This window comes from Dermochelys coriacea, chromosome 3, assembly GCF_009764565.3.
Source record: "Dermochelys coriacea isolate rDerCor1 chromosome 3, rDerCor1.pri.v4, whole genome shotgun sequence".
Lineage (NCBI taxonomy): Eukaryota > Metazoa > Chordata > Testudines > Dermochelyidae > Dermochelys > Dermochelys coriacea.
The window spans coordinates 31,204,358-31,225,371 of NC_050070.1; the positions used below are offsets into that span (position 1 = coordinate 31,204,358).

The 21,014-nt window shown below is 40.3% G+C and overlaps 1 protein-coding gene across 6 annotated transcripts in view; it reads right to left on the reverse strand.

The window, feature by feature from the left end:
- TAF1B (TATA-box binding protein associated factor, RNA polymerase I subunit B) overlaps window positions 1-20,541 on the reverse strand; it is a 59,587-nt gene extending 39,046 nt beyond the window's left edge. The window contains exons 1-8 of one of the 6 annotated variants that reach the window (XM_043510260.1): window positions 20,298-20,541; window positions 18,107-18,205; window positions 14,931-15,018; window positions 12,978-13,075; window positions 12,550-12,645; window positions 10,904-11,042; window positions 5,559-5,721; window positions 835-934 (exon numbers count right to left, since the gene is read on the reverse strand). In XM_043510260.1, coding sequence (XP_043366195.1) covers window positions 835-934; window positions 5,559-5,721; window positions 10,904-11,042; window positions 12,550-12,645; window positions 12,978-13,075; window positions 14,931-15,018; window positions 18,107-18,205; window positions 20,298-20,315 — 801 coding nt within the window. In that variant the 5' untranslated portion in view covers window positions 20,316-20,541. Of the gene's footprint in view, window positions 1-834; window positions 935-5,558; window positions 5,722-10,903; window positions 11,043-12,549; window positions 12,646-12,977; window positions 13,076-14,930; window positions 15,019-18,106; window positions 18,206-19,310; window positions 19,385-20,297 lie in introns of those variants that run through there. The other 5 variants (XM_038397279.2, XM_043510262.1, XM_038397283.2 and 2 more) reach the window with 5 other exon arrangements.
- Window positions 20,542-21,014: the final 473 nt, after the last annotated feature.

Here is a 21,014-nt window from a genome sequence, read left to right on the forward strand (position 1 = left end):
GAGGGAATGGGAGGAGGAAGAGAAACCACACACACAGAAGCCACCAATTTCAGGCAGAAGAGGATCCAACTGTGCAGTGCACTCAAACAGAGAATCCCATAGCTAGAGGGGGTATGAGGCAGTAAGTGCTGTAGATGTTCTACAAAGTGGGCCAAAGGGAAAGGCAGCTAAGTACAAGCAGCAGGGAGACTATTTTCATGTGGACAGAATGTGAACTCTTTAGCAAAATTTATATTGTTAAATTAAATACTAAAAAAGAAACAAATTCCAATAAATACAACAAGAACACATCATACTATAAAAAACTGATAGAACTTGCTTCCAAAAAGAGAGGGAGATTTCAATTGAGTATTCAAAGGAGTATTTGTGTTTTCTGTATTTCCCAAGAGATAAGCAAACATAATACAAAACACACACCTGAGGGTAATTAATCATTGGGACAATTTACCAAGGGTTGTGGTGGACTCTCCATCACTGACAGTTTTTAAATCAAGATGAGACATTTTTCTAAAAGATATATTCTAGGAATTATTTTTGGAGAAGTTCTATGGCCTGTGTTATAGGAGGTTAGACTAGATGATCACAGTGGTCCTTCCTGGCCCTGGAATCTATGAGAAAACCCTGTTCAGTACTTATCAAGTTATCAACCTAATTATTCTAATTTAAATATGAAAGTAATCAGAATAATATGCTCACTGGCTCCTGCATTACTACCAGGAAGCAAAATAATATAACAAAGGTAGATTCACTCATATTGTCAGTACCGTAATCCAGAAGTACAATATACCAGAAGATATGTAGCTTATTAAATAAAAACAAAAGGATAAAAGTCACCTCTACATGAAAGATCTTGAGATCAGCTCCATATAATTTCATCTCCTCTGGAAAATACTGAAAAGCATTCAAGTAAGGAATGTGACCATCTATAACAAACCTAAATAAAAAAAAAAGAGTTTAAGCCAAATAATCATTCAGTTTAAAGCATCATGTACTTTTTAAAAAATGGCACTTAAAAAAAAATCAAGATTAAAGTCTTAATTTCAAAGTTAAAATAGCATCAGAATTTAAATGTCCAAATAATTCCAGCTAACACCGTGTCCTCCAAAATGCTGCTTTAATACTAAAAAGTTGCCTGTTCTTTAACATGAGAGCTAGAATATTAAAATTCAAGTTCAAATGTGACTCACAGATAAAGTTAGGGCACTGAGTTTACTCTAGACATATTTATATCCAGCTTTCCCTGCACATTCTCTATATAGTCAATTCTTGCAAACAGGTAGAATATTTTAACTGAAATATTTTCAATATTGGGCAATGCTATTAAGAAGACAGTAAGTACACTTTTATGATAACACTGTTATAGGGCTATAGCATTTTGCTCCCCAAATCCATACATACTTAACTAAACATGAAAGAAGAGTTTAATATTTCCACAGTAAGTATGCAGAGCTCATACAGTCAGGGTCACAGAACTGTTAGCTTATATGTAACCAAATCAGAAAACCATACAACTATATATTTTATTAATATATAAAATACATTTATTTTAGATAAATGTCTAAACACACTTCAGATTTTTATTTTTCAAAAAATATGGTGGGGAAGAAGGAGAGAAAAGGAGGGGAGGAGAGGGTGCCCATTTCAATAGTGTCATCTGCTGGCTATTCAATAGCTCATATGAAATAAGTTGTGGTCTCAGTCTAGCTCTTAGCAGGCAGCTGTTTGAATCACAAAGAACACCATAACACGTACCAACATCTGGCACACAACTGGACATTATCAGCAAACAAACCAAGTTTTGAATTGAGAGGGAGACTGAATTATCCTCACGCTAAGAGGTTGCCCCTCCAGGTCGGAATTAAGATACATTAGTGGAAACTTTATACTACCCATGATGAGGCTAAAGCAGGCTTCGGCCTAGAAGGTTATCAAACCAACATGTTTCATGAATGTTAAATTCACTACACTTTTTTAAAATCTCAGCATTTTTAAAATAGGATTCCTGGTAGGAAGCGATACTCTGGTTGGTATGAATGTTGCAAAATGTGTTTATTACGAAGAGAAAAACAACAAAATTAAATTTCCTGCAGGATGTTTAAGACATAGTAAGATACGGCATAGGTTTTGGCTGTGGAGTTAGGGGAGGTCTTTTGGTTTATTTTTAAAATATATCCATACCAAGTACATAAGTCACACTTAGGCTATTTCTACACTAGAGACCTTACAGCGACAACTGTACCGATGTAACTGCTCTATGCTGACAGGAGAGAGCTCTCCCATCAACATAATTAAACCTCCTCCAAAGAGCAGCGGTAGCTATGTCGGCAGGAGAGCATCTCCTGCCAACATAGCACTGTCCACACCAGCGCTTCTGTCAGTGTAACTATGTCGGTCAGGCAGGCGTTTTTTTTTTCCCTACATCCCTGAACAACATAAGTTTTACCGACAAAAGTGCTAGCCCCAGTCTCTCCAGAGGGGAGTTCGAGCTGTACCAGATATACCTAGATATCTGGGCAGTTACCTTAATTCAATAAGCAAGAACAAAAACAGCAAAGAGCAGTGGTTTAAAAAAAATATATATATGAAAGAAGTCACTGTTGTAACAGAAAATGCAATGTTGATTTTAGAAAAGGGCACCAGGAACTTGGATGGCCCAATATTGAGATGACATATTCCTAAAAAGTCAGTGCCTGTTTGCAAAATTTCACTGAACAAACATGCAGTACTTTTCTTTGTTTAGGCCCTGGCAGACAGGGTCAAGGAAGTAAAAGAAACACCACATACTAGATGGCAGAGATACTTTTATAAGTGAAAAGAAAGTTAGAGAAATTACTAAACAGGCATTCCTTAAAAAGATTTAAGCCATAGAAAAGAAGCTACTTGTTGTACATTACTTGCTAGTTATCAACATTCCATTTAAGAAGAACTACGATAAGTGAATGTCAATCATTCCCTTTGACTGAACTCTATGACCAATTCTTTGAGATCTAGAATTTAAACTCAAAGTATAGTTAGAACTACAGTATGTTATAATTTTATGCTGAATTATTCTAGAAATACTAGATTCAAAGTGATTTTAAAATGGATATATTAAATAAAGAATGTGTCCCTCTAAATTAGAATTAATGCAACATTTGTAACAGTTTTAACCTGATTTTAGAAAAAGTTTTCTTGCCTAGTACTTTATATTCTGAAATTCTGTGCACTCTTCCATCAATTTGACATCACTGATTCACAAATAAGGAATTAAATATATAACTGAAATGTCCTGTCCACATTGGAATCTGAATGATGCGCATGGACAGTAAAATCTTCCCTCCCACCGGAGAAATGTGTTAGACTACTGCACTACAGGACTAGTCTATATTTGCCTGAGGCAAGATGTATTTTGATACAGTTTAAAAAACACAGTACTCACTAAACATGGTTCTACCAGATCAAATTTTGTTACAACCGTTTTTAAAGAATTCTCATAGCCCTAGTATAAAAGGCCCATTAAAAAGGTGGACACTTGTCAACTAAAGCTAAGATTTAGTCATGGGTATTTTTGGTAAAAGTCATGGACAGATCACGGGCAATAAATAAAAATTCATGGCCTGTGACCTTTCCATGACTTTTACCAAAAATACCCATGACTAAATCTCTACTTCTGGGACCCTTGCTCCAGCCGGCCTGGGACCACTGCTGCTCGAGCGGTCCCCAGGGTACCCCCAGGACCGCTGCTTGGGCACTCCCCGAGCCAGCCAGACCAGCTGCTGTTTTGGTGGTTCCCGGCGCCAGCTGCCTGGGGCCACCCGAGCAGTGGCCAGTGCAACTGGCTCTTGGGCAGCCCCCAGGACTGCTGCTTGGGTGCTCCGCAGGACCAGCCACTGCTTGGGCAGCCCCTGGAGCCAGCTGGCCCTGGGCCTCCCGAGCAGTGGCCAGAGCAACTGGCCCCAGGGACCACAAGAGCAGCTGGCCCCAGGTCGCTCCAGCAGCAGCCGGTGCAGATGGCGGTGGGGTGCCTGAGCAGCTGGCCCTGAAGTCAGCCACACCAGGCACTGCGGAAGTCACGGAGGTCACAGAATCTGTGACTTCCATGACCTTTGTGAAAGAATCACAGCCTTATTTATCACTCACTGCAGTTAACCTAAGTGTCATGTTCTCCATTCTAAATATAGAGAATATCACAAATACTGCAATGAAAGTAAACATTGTGTGGAAAAACATCCAATTTTCATATGACACCTACTCCAAGAGCCCATGTTCGAGAATACTTTTTAAAGTAGTTCTAACGCTTTTTGGCTCGTCCACACTCATTTTATGAAGTGTTGTTTAGAATTTAGAATAAACTGTGTTTAAACTTTCCTATTGCAAAAACAGATGGGGCTTATAGTCTCTGTCCTTTTAAATATGGTAATCCAAGTGTGGATAAACCCTAAGTCCTGTGTATAATATGAAAAAAAAATAACATGCCAAGGCCACAAAACAGAAGTGCCACAAACTGGTTACAATTTTGATCTTGCCAACTTAGCTAGATTTAGCCTGGTTTGAACTGCATTACTGTATAATTCTACAGCCACGTGAAGTCTACCATGTTGAAACTGTAGTCTTACTTGTTGAGAGGAATACAAAACAAACAGCACAATGAATGTTAGTTTAATGATACTAAAAAAATATATTGCTATTTGAAACATATGTAGGAACATTTTAAAATGTTATTTTTAACCACAGTGTCCCTTTAATTACAAGGTTAATTGCAAGGTTATGTATTAAAGGTGCCAAATAGCAATAAGAATATTTGTGGTCCTGTAATATAAATCCCTTAGAAACTGGCTGGTTGCCTGATGTGGTGCCCAAGCACATATCACAGGGGAGGAGCCATAGTCAGCTGACCACCACTTTGGGGGAAAACCAAAAAGAAAAAAGGTGGGTCATTTAGCACAACTAGTATTCTATTGTTTTAAATATTCATGACCTACCTACCTATAAAGAACTAAAATGGCAAGCCTGACTATTAGCACAACTTCTGGGTATATTTTTTTTCCTCAATTTGATCTGTCATTGAGTCTATACCTATATTTTATTGCATACAAAAATGTGTTAAAAAAATACAACTATTTAGGTGAAGCAAATGAAAGCTAGAAAATGCCAGATTTATGGCTTGTATTGCTGCTGATGTTCTGGCAGTAGCACAAGCCTGAATCTTTAGCGCATTCATTCAGTTATAAGGCAGGCTATCAACATTCTCCTGAGGAATACAAATGAGAGAAGTGAAACTGCAATATTTATCTATTTACAACTCAACTAAATCTGAAAATAATTTCATCGGACAAAGAAAAGGCACTTCTCTAACAATAATACTTTCTCCCTGACAAATTTCAAACACTTGCTGCAAACAACAGAGCTATTAGAGACTCTCAAAAAATGGTTGTAAGAATCTTCTATCCTGGAAAGTGAGAGGCAACCTAAATATAGCCCTACCTATAATTCAACTAGTTAACAAGCAAGTAACCCAAATTAAAAAAAACATTGATTACTTACAACGGCAGCAAATATTTCACAGAGATTATTCATACCTTAAGAGATCTGATAATGTCACTGGTTCTCTCAGCCAGAGTAATGCAATATAGCAGAATGAAAGTGTCATTGGCATAGACATCCTCAAGTTCCCTTTTTTCCTCTTAAGTACATACGAGCTGCCATCTACCGATCCGGAGCAGACAGATTTGGTTTCTCTTGCTGATGATAAAGTTACATATAAAATAACTTTGTAGTCAAAATATGCTAACACTGAACATGTAAATATGCAAAGAACAAGAGAAACTGATCATCCAACAAGCTGCATTTAGGCATTAGTGGCGGTTTCAAATCAAAGCTTTGGCGTTAGTTCTAAACGGTTTAACTCTCAAAGTACCTCTTACTGAGACGCAAGACGACAAGCTGGCTCTCTGAGAACCAGTGCCAATGTAGCTCCACAGACTCGCTAATAAGAGATCAGGGTAAGTAACAAATACTTGAGGAGCTGGGAATGGGTGATGGGATGGATCACTTGATGTTTACCTGTTCTGTTCATTCCCTCTGAAGCACCTGGCATTGGCCACTGTCAGAAGACAGGATACTGGGCTAGATGAACCTTTGGTCTGACCATGTATGGCTGTTCTCTAGGGGCAATTCCCACTGGCACACCAGAAAAACTGTGTGCATCGCCTCGGTCTATACAAAACTGTTAAACCTTGAAAGCACCATTCTAGTGAGACCAGGTTTAAACTTGGCTCTCTAGAAAGGTGCTAATACTTAACTGTTACACAGCACATTACCAACATTAACTAATCCCTCACAACATCCCATGAGGTAGGTATAAGCATTATCCTAATTTTACACATGGGATATCAAGGAAGAAAGGATAAGTGATTTGCCAAAGCTGAATATGTCAGAGTTGGGGATTAGAACTCAGCAGTTTTTGGCTCTCAGAAGTGTCCTCATAACAGAGGATTACATTTTTATCTCAGGCATTAAAAATGCCACAAAGACATTTAAAATAGACAGGTTTCAGAGTAGCAGCCATGTTAGTCTGTATTCGCAAAAAGAAATGGAGTACTTGCGGCACCTTAGAGACTAACAAATTTATTTGAGCATAAGCTTTCGAATAAATTTGTTAGTCTCTAAGGTGCCACAAGTACTCCTTTCCTTTTTATTTAAGATAGAGTTATCAAGGAACTGACTCCCCAGTCCATGCCTAGTAAAAATTGGCAAAGTTAACACAAAAGCTATCCTAGAACATCTATTGTGTACATGCGAGTCACAGAACAAAAGCATGAATATCAGATAATCCTTTTAGTCATTATATGTCATTTTATATGTATAAGCTGTGCCTAAAGGAGACCTTGAGGTTAAAACTTCATTGCTAACTTTATATATGGCTTGATTTAAAATAATCCTCTTGTTCTATTTGTAGCTCTCTTGGTGACATAGCAGCTTTCCTTTCATTTGTTCCAGGTTATAAATGACACATTGGTCAGTCAGCCCTAAACCTGACACAACATACAATTAAACATCATAACAACAACTTAAGAATTTAATAGGCTTCTTAAACAATGACTAGACTACACCAAATGGAATGTTAGCCTATCAGCTTGTTGAATAATGAGCTATTATCCCCAGATAAACATAACAATGATAAAATGTTTATTAATTAGAAAAGCATTTAAAAATGGTACCCAAATCCCCCTCAAAAAGCCTTCAATAATTCAATGAAACAGCACAAAAAAAATGTAATTATACACAATTTACGAGTAGCCAATGCATAAAAAAAATGCAATACTGCTCATTTGGACCAACTTTCATTAAACAAATGACAGGTACTCTGTCCATATGATCTCTTAGACACAGCTATCCAAAATGCACAGGTAATTTTATATTGCTGAATTCAACAGTACTGCCTTTAAAAATACTTTTACGAAAACAGGTGCAATCACTTAAAAAAATCTGGACTCCATTTTTGTAATCCACAGTGTGAAACAATAAGCTAAGAATACTTCTGAGGGCATTCTTCACCAAAAAAATTAAAGTTCTGCAAAATTCTGCAAATTTTGTTTGTCAAATAAATGTGGAGGCTCCAGCACGGCACTGGGGAGGAGAGGCCACTGGCTGCACAGAAGTGGGAGATCACTGTGCAGCTTCTCCCCGGGACACAGACTCAGTGGTGAGACTGCACCCAACCCTGACATAGCACAATGACCGGGCCTGCCCCAGAAACATCCCAGGGCCCTGCCCTCTGAGCCAGGGGAACCAGATGTGGGCAGGCAGGCTCAGCAAGTCAGGATCCAAGTGTGGAGGGGCTTAGCGTGGGGGGACCCAGGTGTGGGTTGAGAGCGTTCTGTGGGAGGCAATCTGGGTGCAGGCAGCTCAATGTGGGATCCGGGTGTGGGGGGGATCTGGATGCACAGGAGCTTGTCGGGGGGGGGGGGGTCTGGGTGCAATGGTAATGGGACTCTGCAGGGGGGTCCAGGTGAAGGTGGTTGGCCCATAGCAGGAGTGGTCTGGGTGTGGGGGAGTGGGGCAGGGATCCAGGTGCCTTGTTGGGATGGTCCAGGCGCAGGGAGAGCGAGGCTCATCAAGGAGGCAGTGGGGGTCCTGAGTCAGTGGACGTGAGGCTTGGCGGGAGGGTCTGGGTATCAGGGGGTCTGGATGCACGAGGGTTGGGTGGATGGGGGAGAAGCTCCCTGTACAGGGATCTCTCCCTCTGCAGCTGAGGAGCGATGCGTGCAGGAAGCAGGTGGAGATGGGGGCAGGGGGAAGGTTTGCAGAGCTTCCTGCAGCTGAGGGAGAAATCTGGTCCAGTCCCTGATGCCATGCAAGGGACGAGTAAGTCCCGCCCTCTCCAGGCCAGCCAGGAATAGCAGCTGAGCCCGGCACAGGGTAGGAACCATCAGCTGAGTCTTCTCCAGTCCTGACCTCTACCCCACAGTGATTTACCTCTCTGCCCTGGGTATCCAAAACACACTGCTGGAGAGGGTCGCGTGACCACTCTTGTGGCTTCCCTTTGCTTCCCCATCATCTGAGGGCAAGCAAAGAAGTCTGCAGGGGACATAAATTCCGTGCATACGCAGTGGCACAGAATTCCCCCAGGAGTATAGGAAGGATCTGGTAATTATCGTATATACTTGCTCATTAGCCAGTTCGTTTATAAGCCAACCCCCCAAGGTGGATAGGTAAAAATAGTAAAAACTGTATGACCCTTTCATAATCTGACCCTATATTTCAGGGGCTGGCAAACTTTGGCTCCCAACCGGTCAGGGTAAGCCACTGGTGGGTCGGGACATTTTGTTTACCTGGAGCGTTCACAGGCAAGGAGCCCCTCAGCAACCCATTGGCTGCGGTTCACCGTTCCCAGCCAATGGGAGCTGTGGGAAGTGCCACTTCCCGCAGCTCCCCTGGCTGGGAACGGCAAACCGCAGCCACTAGGAGCTGAGGGGCTCCACACCTGCAAACTCTCCAGGTAAACAAAATGACAAAGTATTAGATATTCAATTCAATGATTTCATAGAGTTTAAAATCATCAAATTTTGGTGTAGACCCATTTATAAACTGACCCCCACTCTTTGATGCATCACTTTTTTGCCAAAAATATTCAGCTTATGAATGGGTATATACGGTACTTCCCTTCCTCAAAATTATATCCGTTACTCTACAACAGCTATAGAAGGTAAATGTTACTGCAGAAAGGAACCGTCCTAAATGGAAGAAGGAACTGAGGAAGGAAGAAGCTTTACAGAATGTGAATTGTTTCAGAGTAGCAGCCGTGTTAGTCTGTATTCGCAAAAAGAAAAGGACTACTTGTGGCACCTTAGAGACTAAACAAATTTATTAGAGCATAAGCTTTCGTGAGCTACAGTGAGCTGTAGCTCACGAAAGCTTATGCTCTAATAAATATGTTAGTCTCTAGAATGTGAATTGTAACACAACCTGCTGGAACATTTATAACAGGAAAGGTTTAGTAAAAAACTTTGCCCTACATATTATTTGTACAGTGCCAGTGTCCTATATAAATATAGACAACAACAAAAATCCCTGCTCTGAAGACCCTGCAACTTAAATAGAAAATGTAAAGACATAGGATGGAAAATGGGATAAAACACGTATTGTTAATGAATGGGAAAGCTAATCATGTGTTTTACTGTTCCCTTTATTTTTGTTTGGATTCTTTTCTTTTATAAATTTGTTATTCTTGTTGTTCTTCACTGAAGGGAAAACTAGAGTTTATAGGTTTCAGAAGATCTGCATTTTATGAGAAGACCAGATAGAAGAGCAAAGGAAAGAATGAAGAGACTCCAGGCATATGAGGCTGTGTAAAAGGAGACAAAAATGCGAACAGGAGTAAGACAACCATGGCAGCGTCATCTGACATAGGGCAAAACAGAGGTGGCACTGGGGAAGCAAAAGGAGATGCAAGCAAACAGATTTGTGAAAATAGGTTATGGGCAAGATTGAAGTTGACATAAAAGTTCAAATCTACTTTAGATGTTTTTATGTCCATCATCAGACAAGTAGTATTCCTGGCTTCTATCCAGACAGTGTAGTGTCCCTGCCCCCCCCAATTTTGTATTGGGTTTTAGTTAGAAGGGTTCGTACCCTGGCTACTAAGAGTCTAGTAAAATTTCCAAGTCTGTGAGTGGATAGGAGAGATTGATGGGAAGTTAAAAAATGAATTATGGTAGAGAGGAGTTATGGGGGGAGAAGAACATACAGACAGAAGATACAGAAGAGAAACCAGAGAGCATAATGTAGGGAAAAAATGGGATTAAAAACAAAAAACAAAAAAACACTGAAGACAACATATTCTTAACCTTTTTCTTTCCTGTAGGTAAACTACAGCCAGAAATTAAAAGAAGATATAACAGAAGTAAGGCGCACAATAAACTATATTTTTGAAAACTTAATAAAGATATGAGTGACAAAATTGTCACTAACTACACAAATGTTTATTACTTAAAATTGCAGTGCTTTTGAAGGCATGGTCTTGAGGGGCATGTTGGCTCATTATTTTTCTACCCTGAGTAGCAGTCATCAGGTAAAGGATAACCCTGTCCATAACCACCACCATCACCCCCCTAAACAAAACCAAACAACTTCACTTCCCCGCACTCCCACCCCCCGAAGAAACCATACTGAAAAAAATAGAACTTTTTCAGCAACCTTCATGTTTCATGTAGCCTTTAACTCCTTGGAGAGGGACGATGACTATTTATATGACTAGTACAGTGCAGAGTACACTGTTGATAAATAAGAGGAAAATCCTCCATCTACATTTTCTACCTCTACATAAGCAACAAATCCTTCTGATTAGTACTAAATGAACAGTCATTTTTAAAACGCATCCTAACAATATAGAACAGTGATTTCAAATTATATCTGCTCCTACCTGAGGCTTTGCCAATGGAAGAAACATATCCAAAGCTGCTTTCTGTCCGTAAATCTCCATCACTTTCAGAGAAAGATGACAAGCCATGAATACTTATTCTCTCTGGTTCGCTATCCACATCTGTACTGACATCAGATATCTGTTTTTTTAAATAAGTTACAGTTTTATCCCATGTTATTTCTAATGCAATAGTTTGACCTGTAAAAGCTCAATAATATCTGTTAGCAAACATGCAATTGACAGTTTAGGTATAAGCTAAAGCAAGTCATACCCAGAACGTTCTTGCTTTTAATCATGTAAATTCACACCATCAGAAACGACCCTTGCAAAAAGTTCTTCCTCTTTTTAGCAGCGTGTTTGTCAGAACAAAATAATTCCAATGATTAGGTAGCCATCCCAACCTGCCATACTACCCGGGAGGTATCTAATGCACAGAATCATAAATATTCATGAAATATGCAATTTGAGAAGGGGGAAGACTATTAGATTTGGAGCTGACTGGAAAATTCTGGAACTAAATAATTTTTTGACTAGCTATATAACCTGTGAGAGATCAGATAACTCCACAGGAGTGGCTCTTCCGAACAGAGGTTTAAAGATAGGTCCAAAAAGAACCACTCTCCACACAAAATACTTGCACAACCACCAGGACTCACATCTGCAAATAGTCTCTCCTATGGATCACAAGCCAAGATAGCCCTTTAGGGTATGTCTACACCACAATGTAAGCCCAGGGATCGAACTCAAGTCTAACCCCCTTCCATCAACACACAAATCATGCTAACCCAGGGCTTGGACCCATGGTCTCAGGCCCCTACAGGGATGGAGGGTCTGAGCCTGACTCAAGCCCAAACCCAGGGTTCAAGCCCTATTGCTCTTCACTGTATATGTAGCACCACTGGGCTCGTGCTCAGTGAGTCTGCCAAAATCATCCCACAGGATAACTTTCGTTGTCCTCTGGATAGTCAAGTGTGGTGGACAGTCAAGTTTTCCCACGCTGTACCACGAACAAAGGGTTAGAACAGCCACTTTGACAGGGCACTAGAAAGTCTGGGATATGGGTAGTTGGACTCAGACCTGCATAATGCAGTGTAGACATTAAAGTCCCAGGTGGGGACCCAGAATTCAAAAATTCCTAACCTGGGGATACAAATGAGCGTAGATGCTCAAGCTGTATGTTAACAAACCCAGGGTCTGCTAACTCCTACGAGACGGAAGGATGCCAGAGCTTGTGCTCCACCCTGAGCCGGAATATCTACACCTCAATTAAGCAGTCCCGTAGCCCGAGCCCAAGTCAGCTGACATGGGCCAGCCTCAGGTGTTGTACTGAAGCGTAGACATTCATAACATACTTGTTTCTATGCCATCATTTGTGGATTATGCAAGTGTCAACACAGCTCTAGAAATATAGTGCACTGTAATTTGTGCTCCATCTGCTGGCTGGCTACACAATAGCAATGCAAGATATTAAAAATGAACAGTTTTCCATCAGCACAACAGCAGATATTTTCTTAAAATGGCAAAATATAATTAGGAGACGGTCCTCATTAAAATGAGCAAGTTGTATGCATGGCTTGAACAACAAAAACAACATTTTAAAAGATCAATGCAAAATCATTTGCTTAATAGCTAAGAAATTCACTTACGGATAATGTTTTGCTAGTATAACTAACTGGTGTTGTGCAATATGCCTGCTTGCTCTTCTGAAGGTAATGTCTCCAGAAATTGCATAGAATTGCATCCTGATAAGCATAAAAATGAATGATTAGTCTATATCTTATAAAATCATATGTCTGAAAAAACAAATTGTGACTTTACAATTCAAGAATCTTGAAAAATTTTCTGTGCCTGCTTTCATGAAAACCCTGTTTACAAAATCATAAAATTATTCTTACTGTTCCTTGTAAATTTTATTTTCATAGGTTCTCTTCCTTGGCCCCTCATCTATTGGCCTATTTCCTGACTGTTTTTAAGAGGAAATTATTCTACCTACCTTAAAATAATGATATTCTTGAAGTACAAATCATAACGACTATATGTTATAATATAAAGCCTTATGCACAGGCCAACATACCTTCATCTGTGGACACACTCCTAAAGTTTGCAGAGCTTCAGCTTGCTTCTTGAGTATGTACTGAAAACCTTCACAAACATACCATTCCCAGCCTTTATCTAAAGAGCAACAAATAAAAATTGTTTGGGTTGTTCTGGTTTTACATACCTGCACTTTAATATATTAATCTCTTGGTGCAGGGACTAGGGACTTGTTTTAAATAAGAAAATCCCAAATGCTGGAGCGAAGGGCCAAAAACATACTAAGTGATTAATGTACCTCTATAAATCAGCGAAGTTTACAATCTTAAATTAAGAAAAACCAAAAACAGCCAAACTACAACAGTTTCCCCACACATTTCTCAAGAACCAAAACAGTTGTAGCAAAGTGAGAGTTATCAATATGGTGTTTGTAAGACGTGTTATGATTGTTAGGTGACCTAAATTTTAAAATAAAAACACAAGATACCAGTCATGAAGGAAAGAATGGTGTGCTTATTCCTCTCCCTTTCCCAGCACGAAAAACTGAAACCCACTTCAGTAGTGAATGGGGGAGAAAAAAAGTATTCGTTCTTTATAACATTCTGTACGATTGTCTCCTACGTTATCCCCCTTTGTATGTTCTACACAGTTTTCTCCGTTCATTATCTCCTGAATTCAAGTCTTACGTATTTTAATTGTGCCTTTACTTTTGTGTACACTCATTCCTCCTACAATGGGTTTTATTCTTCTGAATTTTCCTCTGTGTTTATCCTCTCTCTCATTTCCCCTATGCCGTTCACCATTTTTTCCTCCTTCTACTTTGTGCTATGTAAATGTCCTTCTTTCCTCTATATGCCAAGTGTCTGCCTCAGTTCCATCTCCATGATCTACTTCATCTACAAATGCTTCTCCCTTCCAACAGCTTCCCTTCTCCTCGACCCACACTTAGGACTCGTCTAAACATAATTTTTATCCTGCTTTAACTATGCCAGTGTTATACCAGGAGCGTGCCACTAACTATCGTGGTTTCAATGTGCTTATAGTGGTATGGCTAACTCCTGTAAATTTAGGGAAATAAACTGTATCAGCATAAGGCACCTTTATAATGATATACAACTGTATCCACATTAGGGGCTATAACAATCTAACTTTTTTTTATTTACTATATCCCTAAGAGAACTACTTAAAATCAGTACAAAAAGTGAGCGTCAATCAGGTCATAGGAGCCAGAAAAGGCCGAAGGGAGCAGAGCCACAAGGGTTGTTCCCTTTCCTAATCTTAATTCATTCTGAACACAGCATTCTACCACTGCTTTCACTGTGGCACAGCAGATCGTATAGCAGCACTAAGATTCTTTTTAAAATCAGATAATTTTGTAGGTGTTTCAATGTAAGTGGCCAAGACAACAGAACAAATGACTGCCACAACCTTCACAGTACGCTTATCTAGTTTCAGCAACGGCATTACAATAGGCATAACAGTATATAATCATAGGACTGGTAGGGACCTTGAGAGCATGATTTAAAGACACGCAATTACTATTTCTACATCTGTTGAAAGCACTTTTCAGCATGAGACTAGAGACTTAACACACACAAGTTGCACCAGTGTAAGTCAGTTTAACTGGTACAACTTTGTGCATGGAAACTTTTACACTGGCTTAAACCTGGCTTACATTAGTGCATCACTGTTAAATTACAAACTCAAGCAAATATAATGTAAACCAAATTTTAACCCATATAAGAATGTATAAACACAAAATTGGACCTGTTTAATATCATACCTTTAATTAAACCAGTGCAGCTTGTGTCTAGAGCAGGCCCAGCAAGAACAAAAGGGTCATTTTCAGCTCAATTCAGTTTGTATGGTCCTGTCGAAAAATCCATTTGCTCACACTAACCAAGCTGGTAAGTAGTACCAGAAAATCAGCACACAACTAGAAAGATATGTTACACAAAATGTAGAAGTAATATATAGACAAAAGTAAACATACCAATTTTTTTTCTCTTTCTAAATCCTCTGGAGATGGACTGGATCTTTGCGTTAGGAACAACATCAGAAGTTAAAACCTCTTTAGTCCTCTGCAAGATAATTGATAAAGGTGTAATGTTAGCAAGAAAAGAACAATTCCTACTTGCATGGGCTGCCTCTGCTGTATAAATTAATTGGAGAATTCCTTCTAATCATTACCCCTAACTGACAAAAGACAAAAAATTGTGAATCTTAAATTTAAGAATGATAAGCAAACAGAAACATCTGGATGATGCAGTGAAAAAATTAAACAGGCTTCACTGTTAGAAAATATTGGAAATCAAAATGTCAAAATTATTGTAAGATAAATACTTAAATTTGACTGTACATTGAAAAAAATTTAGAGACAAAAGATCCAGGCACTAAATCAAGATACTGAAGTAACAACAACTTATGCTTGAATCTTTTTTTTTTTTTTTTTTTTTAAAAAAGAAGTGTTTATATACTGAAATTATCTACATACTACTAGTCATCACACATGTAATCAGATATGTAGTAAACATTTAATTAAGCTTCAACAAAACACTGACATTTTCCACTACCTTTTTTAGATTACCAAAATGTATATGCATTAAAGTTAAAAGTAGACATTTTTAACCGAAGTTTAGGATTGTGAATAAAATATAAATAAAAGTTTATGTTTGACAAACCATAGTAGTATCACTGAACAAAGACACTTATGTTTGGATTTAAACTTGGCAACTTTGCTATCACATGAGAACGAGAGCAAAACTGACTAGTCTGTTTTCATTCTCCAAAATAAGTGAAATGCAAAAAGAAAACAAGCATAAATGAAGAAAAGATACAATTCTTTAAATTCTTTCAGTTAAAAAAACCCTAAACAATATTTATCAGCACAGTTAAGGAAAGAAGGATTTTTTAAAATTTAAATACAGTGCAACCTCAACTGTCGGAAGAGCAACTGAAACATCTCAGGTTTCAGAGTAGCAGCCGTGTTAGTCTGTATTCGCAAAAAGAAAAGGAGTACTTGTGGCACCTTAGAGACTAACAAATTTATTAGAGCATAAGCTTTCGTGAGCTACAGCTCACTTCATCGGATGCATTTGGTGGAAAAACATCTCAATAACTGTCAATGCACGTCTGCAGACCCAGCATGCCTAGTTATTCAAGAGGCTACCTTACCTAATGTTGACCTGTTCAGCAGGCAGGTAGCCAGGAAAGGACATTCTCTGATGCAAGGTTTGAGGGGCCAGAGGGAACAAAAAACATTGGTGGAGGAAATTTTCAAAGGCACAAATGGCACTAAGGCACCTAACTTAATTGACTTTCAGGAATTAAGCATCTAACAGCTATTTGTGCCTTTTAAAATATGTTTGTGTCTTTAGAGGAATAACTACACAGATCATGCTAGAAACCACTACTCTGTTTAAGTAAGCCGTTTCACATAGCGAGCTCTGAATAATGCAAGTTGCACTGTACCTTCTCTAACCACCTAATCAACAGTGTGGCTCTATGGAAGAACATTTGAGAAGATTCACTGTCACAGAACCGTTTTTATGAAAGCCAGAGTGAGTGACATACACGGACCCCCTCAAGCCTTCCCCTGACTTGGGTTAAGAACATAAAGAGACCCACTCCTGAGGTTCCTGACTAGCTCAAGTAGGAATTGTTGGAGGAGTTCCAGAGAAGGAATGCTCAGCATGGCTCCATGGAAGCATCCTTATGACTCAGATAGGATCTTCAAGAGTTAACATCAACTTTCTTCTTCCTGGACACGTCTTCTTAGAACCTCACATTAAAGATTAAATAGCACAGATCCTAGTACTCCAACAAGGAGATGGGCCTGCTAGCTAAATAGGGATTGGAATAACTATTCCAAACAGTATCTGCTCAAGGCTAAGTCAACAGACTAGTAAAGGTATGAAGTCAAAGTGCTCAACTACACAGCTCAAGGGTCCATCTATGCAGAGCTGAATGCAGGATTGGATCTAGAACCACAGAAATGTAGGGCTGGAAGAGACTGAGAGGTCACTTAGTCCAGCCCCCTGCACTGAGGCAGGACCAAATATACCTAGACCATCCCTGACATGTTTGTCTAACCTGTTCTTAAAAACCTCCAGTGATTGGGATTCCACAACCTCCCTTGGAATCCTATTCCAGAGCTTTAACTATATCTTTATAGTTAAAAAGTTTTTCCTTATTTTATCCAACCTAAATCTCCCTTGCTGCAGATTAAACACAGTACTTCTCCAGTGGACATGGAGAACAATTGATCATGGTCCTCTTTATAAACAGCCCTTAACATATTTGAGGACTTAGGTCCCACACCCCAAAACCCAGCCTTCTTTTCTCAAGACTAAACATGCCCAATTTTTTTTTAACGCTTCCTCATAGATCAGATTTTCTAAACCTTTTATTAATTTTTGTTGCTCTCCTCTAGACTCTCCACTTCACACTTTTCCTAAAGTATTGGTTCCAGAACTGAACACAGTACTCGAGATGAGGCCTCACCATGGCCAAGTAGAGAGGGACAATTACCTCGTGTCTCACATGACACTCCTGTTAACATACCCCCAGAATGATATTAGTCTAGTTTCACAACTGCATTACATTGTTGTCTCATATTTAATTTGTGATCCATTATAACCCCCAAATCTTTTCAGCAGTAGGACTGCCTAGCCAGTTATACGTTGCTGTTTTTTCTAGAAATACTGAAAAAGAAAGAAATACTGAAAAGCAGTTTAACCTAACACAATGGGGTAAGACCCAAACAGCAGCAATTATATGGATCAAATATTTAAAGGCATAAAATAAGTCATTCTGAAAAACACAAAGAATAATTTACTTAGCACTAATACAGTACTTTTCTTCCACACATATGAAGTGCTTTAGAAACTGTCATAGTAAATGTCATCTCCTTTTTATGGAGAACTGACATGGAGAGGGGTTAAGTGAAGGCGATATCAAGGAGATTACATACATTGGACTTTGAACTGAATTCCTAACCTTCTTGCCCATCCCCATACCTCATTATTTGAAGGTACAGTATTTTTTACAGCGTAAGTGAGATATGATGCACATAGAATACCCACAAAACTGCCTGTACCTTTTAGCAGCAGGATGAAAATTTACCACTTTAAAATGTAAAAGAAAAAAATATTTAAAATACGTACTTACCTCTATGACATTGTGACAAGACTTGCAATAAAATCTGCCTTCTTCAGTAAGACCCCAGTTTACAACAGAACACTGTACACAAGGTTCACTATAATCTCTCTAAGTGGAACAAAAACAAAGGTTGTTTTAGTATTACACTTACAATAAATGAGATCAAATGAATTTTTCTTACAAGGCAAACTATTGGGATTGAAATACTTACAGAACAAAATGTGGTTAACAAAACATTTTAGTAGATGGCAGAGTGATCATACCACTTACAGGACCAACAGTTACGTAAGATTTAGGACCACTCAATCCCTTCTTCAGTTCATCCATTAAAAAGCCAGAAGGGACCACTATAATAATCTAGTCTGATATCCTGTATGACGCAGTCCATGGGCCTCACCGAATTAATTTTTGTTTGAACTAGGGCACATCTTTTAGAAAAACTTCCAGCCTTGATTTAAAAGTTTCCAATGATGAAGAATCCACCAAAACCTTTGGAAAATTGTTCCGACGGTTAGTTACCCTCACGGGTTAAAAAAAATTGTACCTCATTTCCAGCCTGAATTTGTCTAGCTTCAACTTCCAGAAATCTTTTTCTATAGCTTTGTCTGCTAGACTGAGAAGCCCATTAGCAAATTTTTGTTCCCCCACAGGCACTTATAAACTGTGATCAAGTCACCCCCCCTTAACTTTCTCTTTGTTAAACTAAATAGATTTGAGATTTTTGGATCTATCACTGCAATGTACGTTTTCCAATTCTTTACCTGACCTGTGTTAACTTTTGAACATGGCAACACTATTACAGGGGAAAACCCATGTATCCTATGCCTAGAATACATGACACCACAGGGCATTAATGAAAACATCAGGAAGGGAAGAGAATAGTAGAGGACAATCATAAAAGGAAGCAAAGGGAAACTTCGGTAAGCTTTTTGAACATTGGAAAAAGTTAGAGAACACAAGGAATGGAAGAAAGCCTGCAAGAATAAAAGGCAACCAGAGAGACCCAAGAAAAGAGGGGGGTCTCATTAAAGAAGGAATGAGGAGATGGGAGAGACTCAATGGAGGAAATATTTTTGAAAGACATCCTAAAATTCTGTTTGAAAAATGTTAGTTTACTCAGAGTCATCTGCATGATTTGCAGGGTTTAACGAGAGGTTAAATCAGGTTTTGTAGTCCAGCTACCAGAAAAAAAACAAGCTAACCCATGATTTACCAGTCAGTGCAGGACCATGGATCCCCTCACCCCAAAAGTCACTTGCACTGATTTGCCCACATTGGATCCTAAAATCTATGCCAGTGTCCTTCCATCATGCAAAATGCAAAGTTGTTATTTCAATGAACCATGTGAAAAGCATTACATTTTCTTAAATCAGAGATCTTCCGCCAATCCTTAGAAACAGCCCTCTTAACTATTTCTTTCTCCACCTTATGTTTCCAAAACTCTAGCAAACCTGAGACTGAAACTATTAATGATCAGTAGATTCCCAGTAGTTCTGAATTTCTGTCATGCTCAGGATTATTTTGCACTGGATCTTTCTAATAAGAAGATACAAGCCTGCTACATACAAATAAACTCTGCTACCTCCTGAAAAACCACCATCCCCCCCAAACCAGTCTCTGAGCCCCCCAGCACCAACCCCTCAGACCAAGAGGCCCTGAAAAAGACCACAGACCATGCCCATTTCCTACACTTTTCCCACAAGCTCCCCTTCCTCACCCCCCCACCCATGACCTCAGAAACAGCTCACACCAAACCACCCCATTACCTACAAGCCCCACCCCATCCTCCCCACCCCCACAGCTTATGTCCTCAAAAGTGCATTACCCCATTACCTACACCCACACCTCACCGCCAACCCAACCTACTCCAGCCTCACCTCCAACAACTCCTCACCCTAACACTGCCCCCGCTACCTATACCCCACCACCTCAACCCCACCCAATCTACCCCCACCCCGCCCACAACCACCCCCTCACCTACTCCAGCCCCACCTCAATCCCCACATACACAACCCACGTGCTCGCACTCCTCCCACCACAACCACCCCATTACCTACCCCCACCTCCCTCCTCACCCAACCTACCTCCATCCTCAGCCCCGCACACGAGCCCCTCCTGCACCACCCCCATGACCTCCCCGCTCGCTGTCCTGCCCCCTCCGCCTCCCCGAGGGGAGTAAACCCGGCACGGCACCTCTCACCGTGTCCTCTTCCTCCATGCCTGGGACGCCTCCTCGGGCCCCGAGCCCTGGCAACGGCCTGCGGAGCGCTGGGGAAGCCCCACCGGCCGGGAACCGGGGCCGCGCGCTTGGGTTCCGGCAGCAACGGATGGGGCCGCCTGAGGCGCGGCACGTGCTGCTGGGGCTGGCGCCCAAGGGCCGCTTCTGTGTCGGCCTCTCAGCTCCGCCGGGACTGCCCGCGTGCGCGGGCTAGCCCGGCCCCGACCGCCTCCCTCCACCATCCCCCGCGATTCCCCTCGGCCGCGCGGAGGCGGAGCCAATTTCCATTCCCTGTGCACAGCCTGGGTGGGAAGGGGATCTGCCCTGCAGAACTGAGCGTCAGCCACCCCGCTAAAGGGGCCCGAGGAAGAAGATACATTCAATATTTTAGCCCTCATTTAACTAATTAATGACTGAGCCCGAGACTTGTAGTGCAAAAAGCAGGTGCCCCTTGCTGCATGAGCTAAAGGAGGGTCCCTTTTACAGGACACACGAGTGGAACTCAGATCCATTCTTTCCTAATGTGGGTTGCACTTCATTTTTTTATAGTAAACCTTTATTTCTATGATAAACAATCTTTCTATGATAAACAAACAATCTCTTCAAACAAAACAATCTTTTAAATGTAAAGAGTTAAGACTGTACTAAATTGGAGACATGGTCTGAAGTAAATAGGATGAAATTTAGTAAGGACAAATG